We start from the raw sequence: 15,745 nt of genomic DNA, 5'->3' as shown, positions 1-15,745 counted from the left end.
ATGGTGTCGGCTGCTTTTTGGAGAAAGATTGGAAGGATGCCGTCGGGTCCTGCAGCCTTCAGCGGTAAAAACGTTCCGAGGGCCAATCTGATTGAAGACTGGTTGAACATTCGACGGGCTAGTTGGACCGACTCTCTTGATGGTCGACACCATACGCCATCTGCAGTCCGGGTACTAGCTGCATCTTCCTCTCTTTCTGTTGATTCTGGAAAGTGCGTATTCATGAGTACTTGCAGTGTTTCCTTGTTTGTGACAGCTTATGACATCGTGCCTATGTCCTCACAGAATGTTTTTTTGGCTCTCCTCAACTCCGCGTTGTACTTCGTTAGGGCTGCTTTGTAGGCATCCCATTCGGAAGTGAGCTTAGCTCTGTTGAAAAACCTTATAGCCTCCTTGCGGAGACTGCTCAGGCTTTTGCTCCACCACGGTACGTCTCGACAGATTTCCCTCACCTTTTTAGTGCAGCTTGCCTGGTAAGCAGCCGTGATCTTGGGTTGAAGAGTGTTCGGTGCAGTATCCAAATCATCGGGGGTTCGTATTTGTGAAGGAGCGTCTTGATTGGACCTTGAAGGCTGATACGCAGATGGGAAGGAACGCAAAACTCCATACAAAAAAACGCCCAAGAAACGGTCAAGGAAAGGGTCACGAAAAGATTTTTCTTAAGCGGTACGCAGCTGAAAAGTAACAGAAACGAAAAGATTGCGTTTGACGTTTCTTCGCGCGGTGCTTGTTTGTAATATGTTTTGATGAAAAAATCAAAGAATTGTAATTTTTCTTTTTGAATGCGACTGATAATTACAAACGTTTTAATAATTTTGGATATAATAATATTTTTGGAGATAATAATATGTAAAATTCTCGCCGAATCTCAAAAAGCAGAATATTGAAACTAAAAGGACAGATTTAGTTTTTCGGTCGAAATGGAGTAAAAAAAGAAGTTGTCTTTATAGATGTCGACCATCGTGTCACCAACAATTTATTGCTAGTACCAACCAGCTACCTCTGGATTATGAGTGAGAGTGAAATTAAACTTGACAATAATCATACAAATATCTATGTTCTTACTGAAAATACAATAATAATCTGAATTTTTGAAATCCAACCAAACAACAAATTCAAAAATGTGAAAAACAAACACTTCAGAAATTTCAAATAACATTTTTTTTGAATAATAAAGAAAATTTCAACAAAAATCAGAAATTTGGAAAATTGAAATTACAAATATGCAAAATTAAATAATAATTCGACGGTAACATTTCAAAAGGCATCATGTACATTTTGACACTTTCTGGGTTATTGCATATTCTGAAAGTACTCCTAATAAGCTACCTCTCCACCAAAAATAAGCAAAAGTTACTTCAGTAAAGTCTGTTAAATAATGATTTTAAATAAAGTAACACAAACAAAATCTCTGCCATCAGCAGTCCCTGTTTATATAGTCCTGTCAACCTGTCAAACAAAAGACTACATGAACCTCGTGACGAAAAAAAAAAGCATCATGAAAAAAGCGCCATGTACATTCGGCGAAGAAAAACGAATCATAACAAAGCGTCCCCCTCAATGACAGCAGGGTGATATAGACGTTGGTGATTTCAAAAGAAGTTATGTTTGTTTTTCGCAAATAAAATTACGGAAATAATGTTTTATTGAATTTGGATGATCAAGTATCAATAAAAGCAAGGTTTTTCATCGTTTGTTATCATTAGAACATCTTATTTTGCTTTGATATTAAAATGGGAATTGAAAATGGATGCTCAACATTCAAATGCGTTTTTCTCAAAAAGGATGGTGTGTACATGATGCTTTTTGAAATGTTGGCATCGAATTTTAATTTTTAACGTTTTTATAAATTCCATAGATCAAAAATGTTAAAATTCAAAACAAATGTACAAGTCGAAATTCCAAAAGTTTTAAAAATCGGAAATATAGAAATTCGTAAATACAAAACCTCGAAATTGTAACAATCAAAAACTCTATTTCTTCCAAAATTTAAAAATCTTGAATTAAATTTTAAGAGTAAAGAAATTTTAAAAAATTAAGAATTAAAGAAGTTAAGAATTTAAGAATTGAAAAATTTAAGAATTTAAGAATTTAAAAATTTAAGAATTTAAGAAGTTAAGAATTTAAGAATTTAAGAATTTAGGAATTTAAGAATTCAAGGATTTAAAAATTGATTTCTTAACTTCCTAACTTCCTAAACTCCTGATTTCCTAGTTTCCTAATTTCCTAACTTCCTAATTTCCTAACTTCTTAATTTCTAACTTCCTAACTTCTTAATTTCCTAATTTCCTAGTTTCTTGATATCCTAATTTCCCAATTTCCTAACTTCCTAAATTCCACACTTCCTAATATTATAATTTCTTAACTTCCTAATTTCCAAGTTTCCTAACTTCCTAATTTCCTTATTTCCTAATTTTCTAACTTCCTAATTTCCTAACATATTATTTTCCTGATTTCACGATTTTCTAATTTCTGAATTTCCTATTTTCCTTATTTCATAATTTCCTAATTTCCTAGCTTCCTAATTTCCTAACATATTAATTTCATAATTTCTTAACTTCCTAACTTCCTAAACTCCTAATTTCCTAGTTTCCTAATTTCCTAACTTTCTAATTTCCTAACTTCCTATTTTCCTAACTTCCTAATTTCCTAGTTTCCTAATATCCTAATTTAATTTCCTAACTTCCTTATTTCCTAGTCTCCTAATTTTAAAAAATTTCTTATTTCCTAATTTCCAAATTTCCTAATTTCGTGATTTCTTTACTTCCTAATTTCCTGATTTCCTCATTTCCTAATTTCCTAACTTCCTAACATCCTAATTTCCTTACATATTAATTTTCTTATTTCTTAATTTCCTTGTTTCATAATTTCCTAATTCCCTTGTTTCCTAATTTCCTAATTTTTTAATTTCCTTATTTCATAATTACAAAGTTTTTTTTAATTTCCTTATTTCATAATAACATGAAATCAATAAATAAAAGCAAATTTAGAAATTAATAAAGTCTAAAACAAGAAAAACTGAAATTAAAAAAATATGCGCATATTGCTTTTATTTATTGATTTCTTAATTTTGTTTATAATTGTTGTTAAAAGTTTTTGAATAAACATTTTTAATCTATTAAATTTTAACTTTTGAATATTTTTAATCTTTTTATTTTTTCCTTGAAAGAACCTCAAGCGCGCACACCGTCAATCGCGCTCATACCGAACTGTCAACACGCAACATTTCTTAACCCGTTCCTTCCGATCAGCATACCGTACTTGAAAGGTGACCTCGAAAGACGTTACAGTCTGTGTCGTTTGTTTCACGAAACGTTTCCCTTTTCAGCCGACTGGCTTCAATATCAAAGACAACCGGTCTGTGATAAGATAGACTAGCTTCTTCAGAGACATGCCAGTTTTCAATTTTGTCTGCAAAAGCAGCACTGCACAGGAGACCTCCTGTCTTGCGACAGTAACAAACAATATCGCACAAGTGCGGCCACTTCTGGCGGTGGAACATCGTCTTCAAAAATTAATTGCAAGAACCCATAAATATCCGCAAAAAGCCGTTCCCTCCCCTCCCAAGTCACTCACCTTGCCTTTTCGCTCTGCTCCGTTCGGTGCACGTTGCTGAGCGCACCGAGACAGAACCGGTTCCCACCGGACGGATCCACGTACCCGTCGATGGTGACGTTTGGCCGGTTCGACGGTACCTTGAACATTTCGCCGACCTGCGTGTCCAGCTCGAAGTACGCCACCGAGCACCAGTACTCGGGCGCGGGTTGCCTCGACAGAAGCCGCGGCTGCCCGGGGAGGTCCTGCACCTGGCCGGAACCGGAACCAGCGCCACTGCCAGAGCCGGACACGCCACCAGCACCACCACCGGCTCCACCACCTCCGCCGCTACCATGCTGCCAGTACTGCTGGTGGCCACCGTGTGACCGCGGATCCGGCGCCGGCGGTTGAATCGATTGCGTGTAGGTGAGTGTGTTCGAGCCGGACCAGGTGGCCGTTCCGGTCTGATGCTGCCCGTACTGGCCCGGGACGGACGTTGGCTGTTGTGCTTGCTGCTGTTGTTGTTGTTGTTGCTGCTGCTGCTGCTGCTGCTGTTGACTGTTGGAGTTCTGAACGTAGCCGTTCTGTTGCAGGTGAGGTGAAACGGGTGACGCAGCGGAGATCGAACCCAGGTTCTGGCCCAGCTGGGGATCGCCGGACATTGACGGGTCAACGGAGTTACCCGGATAGTACTGGCCCTGGCCACCGTCGGCGCCCAGCAGGTTGGGTTGAGACGAGTTTCCGATTAGGCCGTTGCCGCCGTTTGTCATTTGAGAGCTCGAGGGCGCCGTCTGGGGAGGCCCTTGGGGTTGTTGTGGTGGTGCTTGCGGGGGACGCAACGGTCCACTGTTTGGCATTCCGACAGGATTACCCAAGACGGAGGCTGTTTTGGGGAGGGGAAAGGAGTTTGCGTTAGTTTACAGTTGAATGGGATACGAATTTGAGAAGGAAATTAAAAGTGTGTTAAAAAGCGCGGGATTAGTCTCAACAGGTCATAAGTGGGCTTACGGTGCGGTAGTGATGAGGAGAGTCGACTGAGCGCGACGGAACTGACCGCTGCCGCTACCGCCGAAGACGAGGACGGACTCTGTCCGCTCATCCAGCTGGCGCCGTTGCTGTTTCGAGACTGCTCCGAAGGTTCCATCTTTGGTATGGGCCGCGGTCCACTTCCGGGCGGCGGGGGAAACATACTGCCCATTTGGGGTGGTTCTGAACGTCGAACGCAAAACGTAAAAAGAAAATAAAAAACGAAACGAACCAAAAAGCGGCCACAAGGAAGTCGTTACAAACCTGGAACCTGCTGGTGCATCGCCATACCGCCGTACCCGCCCATCGAGGGGTGATGCTGGATGGTTCCAATCTCGTTCCCGTCAATGTCCATCGATCCTGAAACGACCGAACCTGGAGTGTACTCGTCTTTGATCAGCCGGCTCGGCCCGGTTTGGAGTGTCAGCCCGGAAAGATCTGCGTTTGTGTAGTACGTTTAGGAAAACAAACCAGAGATTACCAAACTGTGTCGTTCCGACACCGATCAGACTTACCGATTCCGGGCGACACGACGCGCTCGTAGTGGTACGGATTGACGCACACCGAGTCGCACTTGAGATCGAACGCAAACTGGCAGTACTTGACGTGTTTCAGCTCGTTCTTGTGCAGATCCGGCCAGCGCCAGATCCGGGCGTAGATGACGTGGGGAAAGCCCTTACGGCCGGCAACCTGCAGCCGTCCGTCCAGCGTTCGTTGGATGGTGACGCACTTGCTCGGGTGGGCCCCGTTCGTGGTGATGGCCGTGATGAGCGAGTCCAGCTCGTCGCGCTTTTCCTTCAGCTTTTTCACCAACGATTCGATGGCCCGCTTGGAGAAGCCCTCGCTTTCGCCGCCCTGCCGGTGGCACATCAGCGAGTGGACGATGCTGAGACAGGCATCGGCGCTGGTCGGGGCTGCCGTCGGCATCGTGGACATGTCGCGGACGACTGGAGGAGGAAAGGGGAGGAAAAGAAACGCATTGTTATCGTAGGTCATTTGAAGATCGTTCAGGTTTAATAAGTATCATCGTAACCAATAAACTAATCAATACAGGTAAATCAGATAATCGAACATTGCAATGCATAAATGAGGCTGTAAAAGTGCTTCCGTTGTCTATCAGCAGTAGCATTATGGCTAGACGTGATAAATTGCAGATATCATGTTTTATCAATTCAATCTTTATTTGCAATTTTAGCAACTTGGATTTCTAGTAAGGGTTTTATTCACCTTAAGGGTCTGTTCACCAGATATTTTGGAAACCAATGATGGCTGAACAACTGGACAGTATACTGCCGTTCTACGAATAATTGTCTCATGTTCAAAAAAGTGCAACTGAGAAAAACGCGATTGTTTCTACGCATAATTGTCCCGTGGGTCCCTATTCGCTCTATATGTCCCTAATCACCCCGGTTAACATTTTAGCACCCTTATTTGTAATCCTCTTGCAGGTAAACATGTAAACAAGATGAAATTCTTCGTGTTTTATGAAAAGTAAAGGTTACCATGCAGATCGGAAGGAACGCAAAACTCCATATAAAAAAAACGCCCAAGAAACGGTCAAGGAAAGGGTCACGAAAAGATTTTTCTTAAGGGCATCTCCAGCGCTGGGATGCAAATCAAAATTGCACCCGGCTCATGAATACCGAGATCAAATTTGCCACCTTGAAAAAACTCCGTCATCACCACCGCTAGGGTAGCAAATTTGCCACCGAAACAAGCCCACCGCGGGGGGCAAATATGGGTTTTTATCATTTTTTGCTCTCGTTTACCTTCAAAATCAATAATTATGTGTTGATTCATGCCTAGAAATGCTAAAAGTTTATTAAACTTTTTAATCCTTTTGAAAATTTCAAAGAATTTCATTTTTCGAAAATGTCGAAAGTTAAACCATTTGCTACCCGATTTGATTCCCACCAAATTTGCTCTCGAGTTTGCCCCCGAGTCTCCCACCGCGCGTAGCAAAGCAGGTATCAAATTTGATCTCAAGTTCATCTGTAGAAGAAAATATGTGTCGGTACCTGTCGGGTACTCATTTTCTGATACCTGACAAGTACCGGCAAGTCGGGAGCAAAATTTTGAATGCGTGTTTTGGAGATTTTTGTATGTCTGCTCTTGTGTACCTATGATCCAAAAAATCAAAAATTTTAAAATTCAAAAATTTTAAAATGCGTTTACATTGCTTAATGTTTGTTGTTTTTTTTTTAAATTTATTTAGCTATTTTTTTGTTTTTTTTTAATTTATTTTTTCATTTTTTTTATTTTTTTTTAATTTTTTAAACTGACCTAAATTTGAGAAAAATATTTTTTTAAATCTTTTTAAATTTTTGAATTTAACTTTTTGATTGTTTTTTAAATTTTTCTTATTTTTTGGATTTTTTTTTATTTTTTTTTAATTTTCTTTATTTTATTTAATTTTAAATATTTTTTTTAAATTTTGTCATTTTTTAATATATTAAATTTTTATTATTATTTTTTTTGATTTTCTTTATTTTTTTTGATTTTTTTTAATTTACTTAATTTTTTTAATTTTTTTAAAAAAATTTAATTTTTTTTTGATTTATATTTTTTTGAACTTTATTTAATTTTTTTTTGAACTTTTTTATTTATTTTTTTCTGTTGATTTTTTTAAATTTTCGTTTTCGTTTCGTTTTCGTTTTACGGAGCAAGGTGGGGGACGCGGCCTCAAGTCAGTCCAAATCCGGTTTCTTGTGGAAAAAAGGATAGTGGCCGAACTAGTATTGCATACCAAATGAACACCACCGGAAGATATAGGGGATCGGGAGGGGGGAGGTGAAAGAAAATTAGAGTTGATGTGAGTAGTAAGAACTTGGATGATCTGAGCAGTTACGGTAATCTAAGTTTAACACTGAATAAAGAAAATCTGAAATTGTGATTCAAAGTAAGAAGGCCCGGAATAAATTAAATTATTAGTTAATTAAATAAGAAAATGTAACTAATCGGAGATCTATACAAAAGAAACCTATGATGTATTCCAAATTTAAAGGAAATAAAAATACTAGAGAAAAAAGATGAAAACTAACTGCCGACCTGTCACGTCCGTCAATAGTCTTGTCGTACATTACAACTAGAAAAAGATCTGCCAATGAAATGTTACACTTCGTTCAAATCAACTAATCATTTAAGTCCAATTATTCATCTACGGAAAACTATCTAACTTTAATCAACAACCTAAACTAAACTGTCTGAAAGTAAATTTAATCTCAAATCCCCGAATGTTTTATTATAACGCCAAATAAGGTGAAGGATCTTGTTTTTAAACCAGTCTTGCCGCTTCCAAAAACCAATAAACATAAATGAACAGTTCATAAGTTGAACACTAGTAATTAAGACGACTATTTCATGCCATTCATTTCATTAGGGCATAAAGCTTTGCAAACAAGAGTGCATCTCTATTATACCTTATGTAAACTGTCATTTGAGTGAAGGAGACACACTCCTGTTCACAAAACCCATGCGCCCTTTTGAAATGTTAGGCTCCATTTGATCGTCAAGGCTCCAGTAGACCCTCGATTCGCAACAATGGTCGATACAACCATAATCCGAAAACCGTTAGTTCAACAGATTAACGAATTTTGTCCGATATCATCGCACTATTGATTGACCGAGACTCTATGGAAATTTTGACATATCAAAATGCTACGTAATAATTTTTTTTTAAATAAATTTCAAAATCTATTCTATCCTACAATGCCTAGAAGAGGCCTCTGTATCTGTTGTGAGTAAGCGCTGGTTTCAGAGTTCATTTTTCAAGTTAAAAGGGGTGGGAGACGACTAATTTGCTTCATGAACTCCTACTCGGCCTTGGGACCACCTCTTAAGACACTGATGGCTCCTAGCTAGGAATTAAACCTAGACACAGCGTCGAGGCCCGCTTCGCATGGCAAAAATGTTGGCTGGGGGGAAGTGATATTATCACGAAATTTTATTTTAAAGCCAACATTGCTAACGGCGTCGAGGTCCTTACTCATGCCCAAGGCTGTTGATTTTTTTAAATTTTGTTATTTTTTTCAATGTTCTTATTTGCTTCATTTTTTTTTAATTTTTTAAAAGAATTAATATTTTTTTGAATCTTTTTAATTTTTTTTTAATTTTTTTTTCTAAACTTTTTTAAATTAAAAAAAAATATTTTTTTTTCATTTTTTTTTTAATCTTTTTTTAATTTTTTAAATCTTTTTTTTTTTTTTTTTGGGAGGGTGATCCAGCCGCACATCGTTGATGTCGAAACCTCTAAACTGGGCCCTCGTCCTGTCACGTCCGTCAGTAGTCTTGTCGTACATTACAACTAGAATCAGATCTGCCAATGAATTAGTACACTTCGACCAAATAAACACTGACGCTGTATGGATCTGACTCTAGAATAAATGCACAGTTGTGTGTTATTCATAAGTCCAAAATGTTCAATTATTCATATAAGTCCAAATATTCATTTGCGGATAACTACCTAACTTGAATTGAATACAAGATTTAAAGCAACCTATCCGAAAGCTACTCCTATCTCAAATCCCCGACATTTTAATTTCTAACAAAAAAAAAACGTTTCTTTTAAAAACCTGTCTGGCTTCTTTTAAAAAACAAAAAAAATAACAGTTCATATTTTACAAGTCGTGAATTGAAAAAGAGACGACCATTTGTTCGTCAGAATTCCAGTAGATCCTCGATTCGCAACAATGGTCGATACAATCATAATCCGACAACCGTTAGTTCAACAGATCAACGAATTTAGTCCGATATCATTTCACTATTGATTGATCGAGACTCTATGGAAATTTTGACAAATCAGAATGGTTTTTATGCTACTTAAATGAAAATCACCGATTCTGATAGAATTACTAAATTCACTGTTACTAATTTTGTCCCTAAATAACTAAAGGCAAAGTATAAAAAGTTGATATTTATAGTTAAAATCCTAAATTCTACAATCACTATTTTTTTAAACCCGCATCCTAACCTGACACCCACATTAAGATAGGGAAAAATCACATATGTAGCGGTTCATTGTACAAATGTGATATTTCCACTATCAGAGAACATCCTTGTCTCGATGACAGCTTACCGGCCACCGATTAAGCCCTGAGACTACGCCAAAGTGGGTTCTCGCAGCATGAAGTGGTGTCCATGTGTAAAAATGGAAGCTTCAGCAATATACTGAACACTTCGATTTTAATTCCACATCGAATCAAATCATACTCTTTGCCAAACAAGCATCAAACCTATGACACTCATTATGACAAAGCCCAGGGATTTACGAAAAACCCGGAATTCTAACATTCAAAACTCTATTTTTTCAAAAATTAAAACAACTCAAAATTTTTGAATAAAAAATGTGGAGTTCAGAAATTTCAAAATATAAGAATTTAAAAATAAGGCCCCCCTCCTATTCTTTCCAAATTGATCTAAAAAATCAGGGAGCAAACATTTTTTTTCTCCAAATTTCCAATTTTTTTCCAAACTTCCAAATTTTAATGAAAATAAAAGTCAAATCAACTGGAAACAATCTAAAACGCATTTTCTGCATTGATAATTGTATTTAGCATATTTGGGCTGGATTTAAAATATTTTGAATTTTTATTTAATTCCAAAGTACAGCACCGCAAAAACTTTATTTTTGGCAACAAAATAAATTTTCGTCAATACTTAGGTATTTTGGAAACTAATGATTGCAAAACAACTGGACAGGTGTATAATGCATTTTTAAACACTTTCTTCATTCAAATGTTGAAACCAATTTCTAATTTTCTGATTTTTTGAAGAAATTTTAAATAATTGATTTCTCAATAATTAAATTTTCAATTCTGTTCATAAATAATAATTGTTGTTTAAAGTTTTTGAATAAACATTTTTATTCTATTTAATTTCAACTTTTGAATATGTTTAATCTTTTTATTTTTCCCCCAAAGAACCTCAAGCGCGCACACAGTCAAACGAGCTAATACCGTACTGTCAACTTTTCTTGGGGAGGTCACGAAAAGGGCACGCAACATTTCTTGACCGCGTTCCTTCCGAACTGCATACCGTACTTAAACGTCAAACTAAACCTAGAAATGACCAAAAGTCAGAATCGACCAAAAATTACATGGGACAGTTTTGCAGGCAGTTTTGGTCTATAAAAATGGTCGTACTTGATCAATGAGAATGAAATTCGGTCAGAAAATAGTTTATGGGGTTCCCAAACATGTGCAAAAAAAAGCAGTTAAAACATTGTCACATCTCCGAGAAATTTGATCTGAAAGTACTGGTACACTGGTGCTACCATGGGCGTTAGAGGGTTAAATCTTTCGTAGTGTTGGATCATGTTTAACTGTTGCAATTTTTTCTGTCGTGGTGTGTTGTTACAATTGTTTGGTACTTTACTAAGTATTTTATAAAAATTTAACAAAAGTACAAAAGTAATATTTGTGTTATTCCTTCAATCATTCCATAAATTGAGTGAGGGCTCGACCCTCACTTGTTTGAAGAAAGTGGTGAAGATTGAAAACAATAGTAAAAGAAAGATAATTATTTTATGTTAAAGAATAACAAGTAAAAGCTTTATGTAGTAAGTAGATGTAAAGAATATAGATAACAAACAAGCATAGATAATATAAATGACAACAAATAGAGCAGATGACAAATTAACTAAAATAGATAAATGAATAAAGAAATCAATAAAGTTTAGACAAAGATAAACAAAATTGACATTGCTGCCAAATTAAGAGAAACTATATTATTTGTTAAAAAAACACACACAGTTTCTTAAAGCAGTAATAATTGGTCAAATAGAGTGGAAAAAAAGTGAGAGATAAGATAACCAAAGGGTATTGAAATTAAAAAATAGGAAAAAGGCGTATAAGAAACAGAAGCCTTTTAAGAATACAGGGTGACCACTCAAATTCCATTTTCAAATTCCCGACTTTTTCCCGACTTTTTCCAGACTTTTCCAGAATGCTCAAAACATAGACATTTCTTATTTAAAGAATGATTTCAAACAACAAACCTTCTATAAGAAAAGTCAATATTAACAACCGAAAAAAAAATCTCAATGAATTAAAAAAACCCAAGTGTAGGTATTATTTTGTAAATATAGAAACTAAACAACAAATAAAGAAAACTTTAAAAATGTAATTTCATTATTATGATTCAGAGTAGAAACACAAACAATTAGTCTTTGAAAAATAATCAAAAGTACAACAATACTTATAACTTCCATGGTATTTTTAAATTGGCAAATGTAAAGTTTTGATATTGTTGTTTTACTTCATCATCATTTTAAATCAAAGAATTCGCAAAAAAATAATTGCTGTTATTATTCATTAAAAGGATTTAGAAAAATTTCAAGGAATTTATAAAAGAAAATGTTTTTGCCAAGTTTCCTTTTTAATTTTGTAATTTTTGATATTTATTTTTTAAATCAATGTTAATTTATCGGTATGGTATGCAGTATTTAACTGTTTTTTTTTTCAATGAAAATTCAGTTTGATATGATTTTATGTTTTCCCACTTATTTTAAGCAAAATGTTTGAAGAGACAATTTTTTAAACAATCAAGCAATAACTCAAAATTTTTTGGATTTTTTTTTGCAATTTCAATATTTTCTTTATGTTTTCAAAACGTAAAAATGTTTTCCAATTTCGGATTTTATTCGATATTTAAGTTTTCCGCAAACTGAAAATCAAGCTTTATCTATGGTAGGTGATTTATCCATACTCACAAAAAAAAGTTCAAGGGCAACATTTGAAAAAAAAAAAACTTTACTTAATCCACCTTTAGGTGGTTGGCGCCTTCCTCACATTTAATGGGTGCTATCCAAAATGCAAAAAGTGCGTAAATAACACTTAAGTGCTTATAACTTTTGATAGGGTTATCCGATCTTCAATGTTTTGGACGCGTTGGAAAGGTCTTTTGAATACCTATCCAACGATAGGTCGCATAAGAGATCAGGACAGCGTTTTCATCAAAATATCTGAGATCCGGCCTCGAAAAAGTGCGTAAATAACACTTAAGTACTTATAACTTTTGATAGGGTTGTCAGATCTTCAATGTTTTGGACGCATTGGAAAGCTCTTTTGAATACCTATCCAACAATAGGTCGCATGAGAGTTCCGGACAACGTTTTCATCAACTTATCAGAGATCCGGCCTCCAAAAAGCGTATAAAAACACTTAAGTGCTTATAACTTTTGATAGATTTATCAAATCTTCAATGTCTTGGATGCGTTGGAAAGGTCTTTCAAATACCTTTCCAAAAATGTATAGCATGACGGGTTTTCTTACAAAAACCACCCTTTTTACAATCTTCCGGACTTTTGTTAAACTCGTTTTTTTAGCATAACTTTTTAAGTACTTAACTTAACTTTATCCTTTTTAATAGCGACTTATGGGACCCCAAGACGGATCGAATGACGCCAAAACGGACAAGATCGGTTCAGCCAATGTCGAGATAATCGAGTGAAAATTTTTTGGTCAACATCCCACCACACACACAGACATTTGCTCAGAATTTGATTCTGAGTCGATAGGTATACATGAAGGTGGGTCTAGGAGGTCTAATTGAGAAGTTCATTTTTCAAGTGATTTTATAGCCTTTCCTCTCAGTAACGTAAAGAAGGCAAAAACATATTTTAAATTACTTAATGAATTTAGTTAAACAATTACAAATATTTACCCAAAAAAACCATTGCCAAACTCAAGTTTAAATATTCAATTATGTGACAAAATCAAATAGAATCACAATTCTAAGCTGGCCATTAGGCTCTATTTTTATATTAGTTTTTCATTAACTTTACCTCTTGTTTTATGAACAAAAATTAATAGCGATCATTTGATTCATAAAAAAGACTTTATGAATAAGATTTTGAATGTCTTAAACAGCTTTTCCATACTCAAATATATTGAAATAGTGCAAAGAACCTTAAATTTAAAGTAAGTTACTAGAACAGAAATGAGTGAATTCAATTTGAAAATTGTACAAAATTATTCAAGGGTTAAAAAATAATTTTCAAACAAGTATGCTCAGAATTCCCGACTTTTCCCGACTTTTTGACAAAAAATCATAAATTCCCGACTTTTTCCCGATTTTTGGCGGATTTTGGCGAATTCCCGACTTTTTCCCGACTTTCCCGATTTCCCGACTTGAGTGGCCACCCTGAGAATATCAGTAAAACAAAATAACAACAAGATAGATGGTAGATAAAAATGGAAAGAAGAGAAACCCTGTTCTGTGATGTGTCAGGTACATCCACAGCAGTTGACTCAACATACTGCGTATCAAAACAATACTGTCTACAATCACCTCTCTATGAAATTTTGCCATTTTATTACCTGTATTCTAAATATTATTTATTTTTTAATTTTACAAAGTTGGACTGGAAGTTCCTTTTTCAAAATAATTAGAACCATATTTTAGTTTGGCCATCAGCGCGACCTACGCCGTTGTCTGAAAAAATATGATTTGGACGCAAATGAAAGAAATAGACTGCGGTGTTAGAGGAAAATTCCTTGGAGTAAAAAAAACTACCCTCATATTTTAAAAAGTCGAGTGAAAACTTGGAAGTTCTAGGGACCAAAATCCTATACAGTGATTGTAGCCTAGTTAAAAAGCAGACAAACGCCAATAAAGCAAAAACACCGCAAAATGGGTCAGTAAATGCAAAAATGAATTTCATGCAAGATTTTTTTTGTATCTTTTCATTAAATTTCACGTACCTACTACAAAAAAAGCTCTACTTACTTTCCTGCGCGGGTGGCAACCCCGCCGCGTACAGATGCGCTCCGCCGGACAGCCCCACCATCCTCTCAAAGTCCTGGGTGAGACCCAGGTTACTTTTGGTATCCACCTTGGCGGCTTTTGTGGTTTAAACAACAACAATCAAATTCAGCACTTTTTGTTAGGTTCTTGCAGAGAAACAACGGAAAAACACTTCCTGTTGCTGGTTCTTCTTTCACCGGAGAATGCGACCCCCACCGGTGGACACACACACGCGAAAAGGAAAAAAAAAACTGCTTTCTCCTCGTCGAAGCAGGAAGCACAAACAGCAGCAACTTTGTTCTTTTTTGCTTATGTTATTGTTTAACAGCGCTGCTGCAAAACAAAACAACACTTTGCTTTGTTCCGTCTATTTACACTTCCAGGGGACGGTGCACAGACCCTGGCCGCACTTTCATGAGTGCATTAATTATTCAATTTGGCTTCCCGTTGTCCCCGTTCCGACGGTGACCTCCTCTGGCCACGGACACACCAAACCGTGCCCTTATTTATTTAATATTGCGCTGGTTTTCCTCCTCTTTCTTTCTCTCACTGGCTGATGTTGTCCTCTTTCCTACTGCTGCTGCCTTCACGGAAGAAGGAAAAATCTTCGATCCCGCGGCCCCCGGTTCGAAAATCCGGAACGAGCTCCACCTAAAGCCTCCGCCGACGAAGCAGCATGGCGCGGCCACACTCGTGGAGGTTTGTTCTCACACCAGAACCGGGAACGTTGCTTCTTGTGCAAATTTATCTGCGACCCGAGAACCGAACTCTTTGCGAAACCGAAAACACTTCCTTGAGCGACGGATTGGGTTTTTAAAATGGCGAATTTTTGCTGCTGCTCCTTCGAAATCACAGTCTGTCCTGTTTTTGCTGCTGGGAGGATGGATCGCACTGTCTCGCTTGCGCATGCTGCTAGTCTGCGGGTGTCAAACAAAAGTCGTGCAAAGTTTGACAGCGGCTGGGATGCGTACACGCTAAGAAAAAGTTGATGAAAAATGAGTCTTCTGCACTTTCTGAACACGCTCATTTCAAATAACTCATAGCTGAGTTATTTTAACACAGATTTCATCAAAAAAGGTAAAAAAATGCAGTCCGACGGCCATCGAGATATGTCGTGGAAATTTGCACTTCCATTCGAAAAGTTTTAGCTTTTTTCTACAGTGTATTCTCCTAACAGACGGACGGGGCCGACAACAGCCCGAAAACCGCTCGAAGGCTTGACAAAACGGCCCAAAAGCCGATGGTTTGTCCTAAATGGTGAATCGTGTAAGCTAAACATTTGGCACTTGTCACGTCCGAAGGCCCCATGTTGAGCTGATTTCGGACCGTGGCCTTCATTTTGGCGCGACAGTGCAGAAGAGGGGACCGAGCCACGCTGCCCAGTGGTAACGCTTCCGCCTCGTAAGCGGTAGATCGGGGTTCAAATCCCGGCTCGGAC

At 37.0% G+C, this 15,745-nt stretch overlaps 1 protein-coding gene across 4 annotated transcripts in view; it reads right to left on the bottom strand.

Moving 5' to 3' along the window:
* Positions 1-15,145, bottom strand: part of LOC6033839 (mothers against decapentaplegic homolog 4) — a 28,620-nt gene extending 13,475 nt beyond the window's left edge. The window contains exons 1-5 of one of the 4 annotated variants that reach the window (XM_038261628.1): positions 14,290-15,143; positions 5,079-5,510; positions 4,828-4,923; positions 4,546-4,746; positions 3,577-4,420 (exon numbers count right to left, since the gene is read on the bottom strand). In XM_038261628.1, coding sequence (XP_038117556.1) covers positions 3,577-4,420; positions 4,546-4,746; positions 4,828-4,923; positions 5,079-5,510; positions 14,290-14,350 — 1,634 coding nt within the window. In that variant the 5' untranslated portion in view covers positions 14,351-15,143. Of the gene's footprint in view, positions 1-3,576; positions 4,421-4,545; positions 4,747-4,827; positions 5,002-5,078; positions 5,511-14,289 lie in introns of all 4 variants that reach the window. The other 3 variants (XM_038261627.1, XM_038261630.1, XM_038261629.1) reach the window with 3 other exon arrangements.
* Between the last annotated feature and the right edge of the window lie 600 nt (positions 15,146-15,745).

This window comes from Culex quinquefasciatus, chromosome 3 (assembly GCF_015732765.1).
Source record: "Culex quinquefasciatus strain JHB chromosome 3, VPISU_Cqui_1.0_pri_paternal, whole genome shotgun sequence".
Classification (NCBI taxonomy): domain Eukaryota; kingdom Metazoa; phylum Arthropoda; class Insecta; order Diptera; family Culicidae; genus Culex; species Culex quinquefasciatus.
The sequence above is the reverse complement of the archived record's forward strand: the minus strand, read 5'-3'. Positions and strand labels throughout refer to the sequence as shown.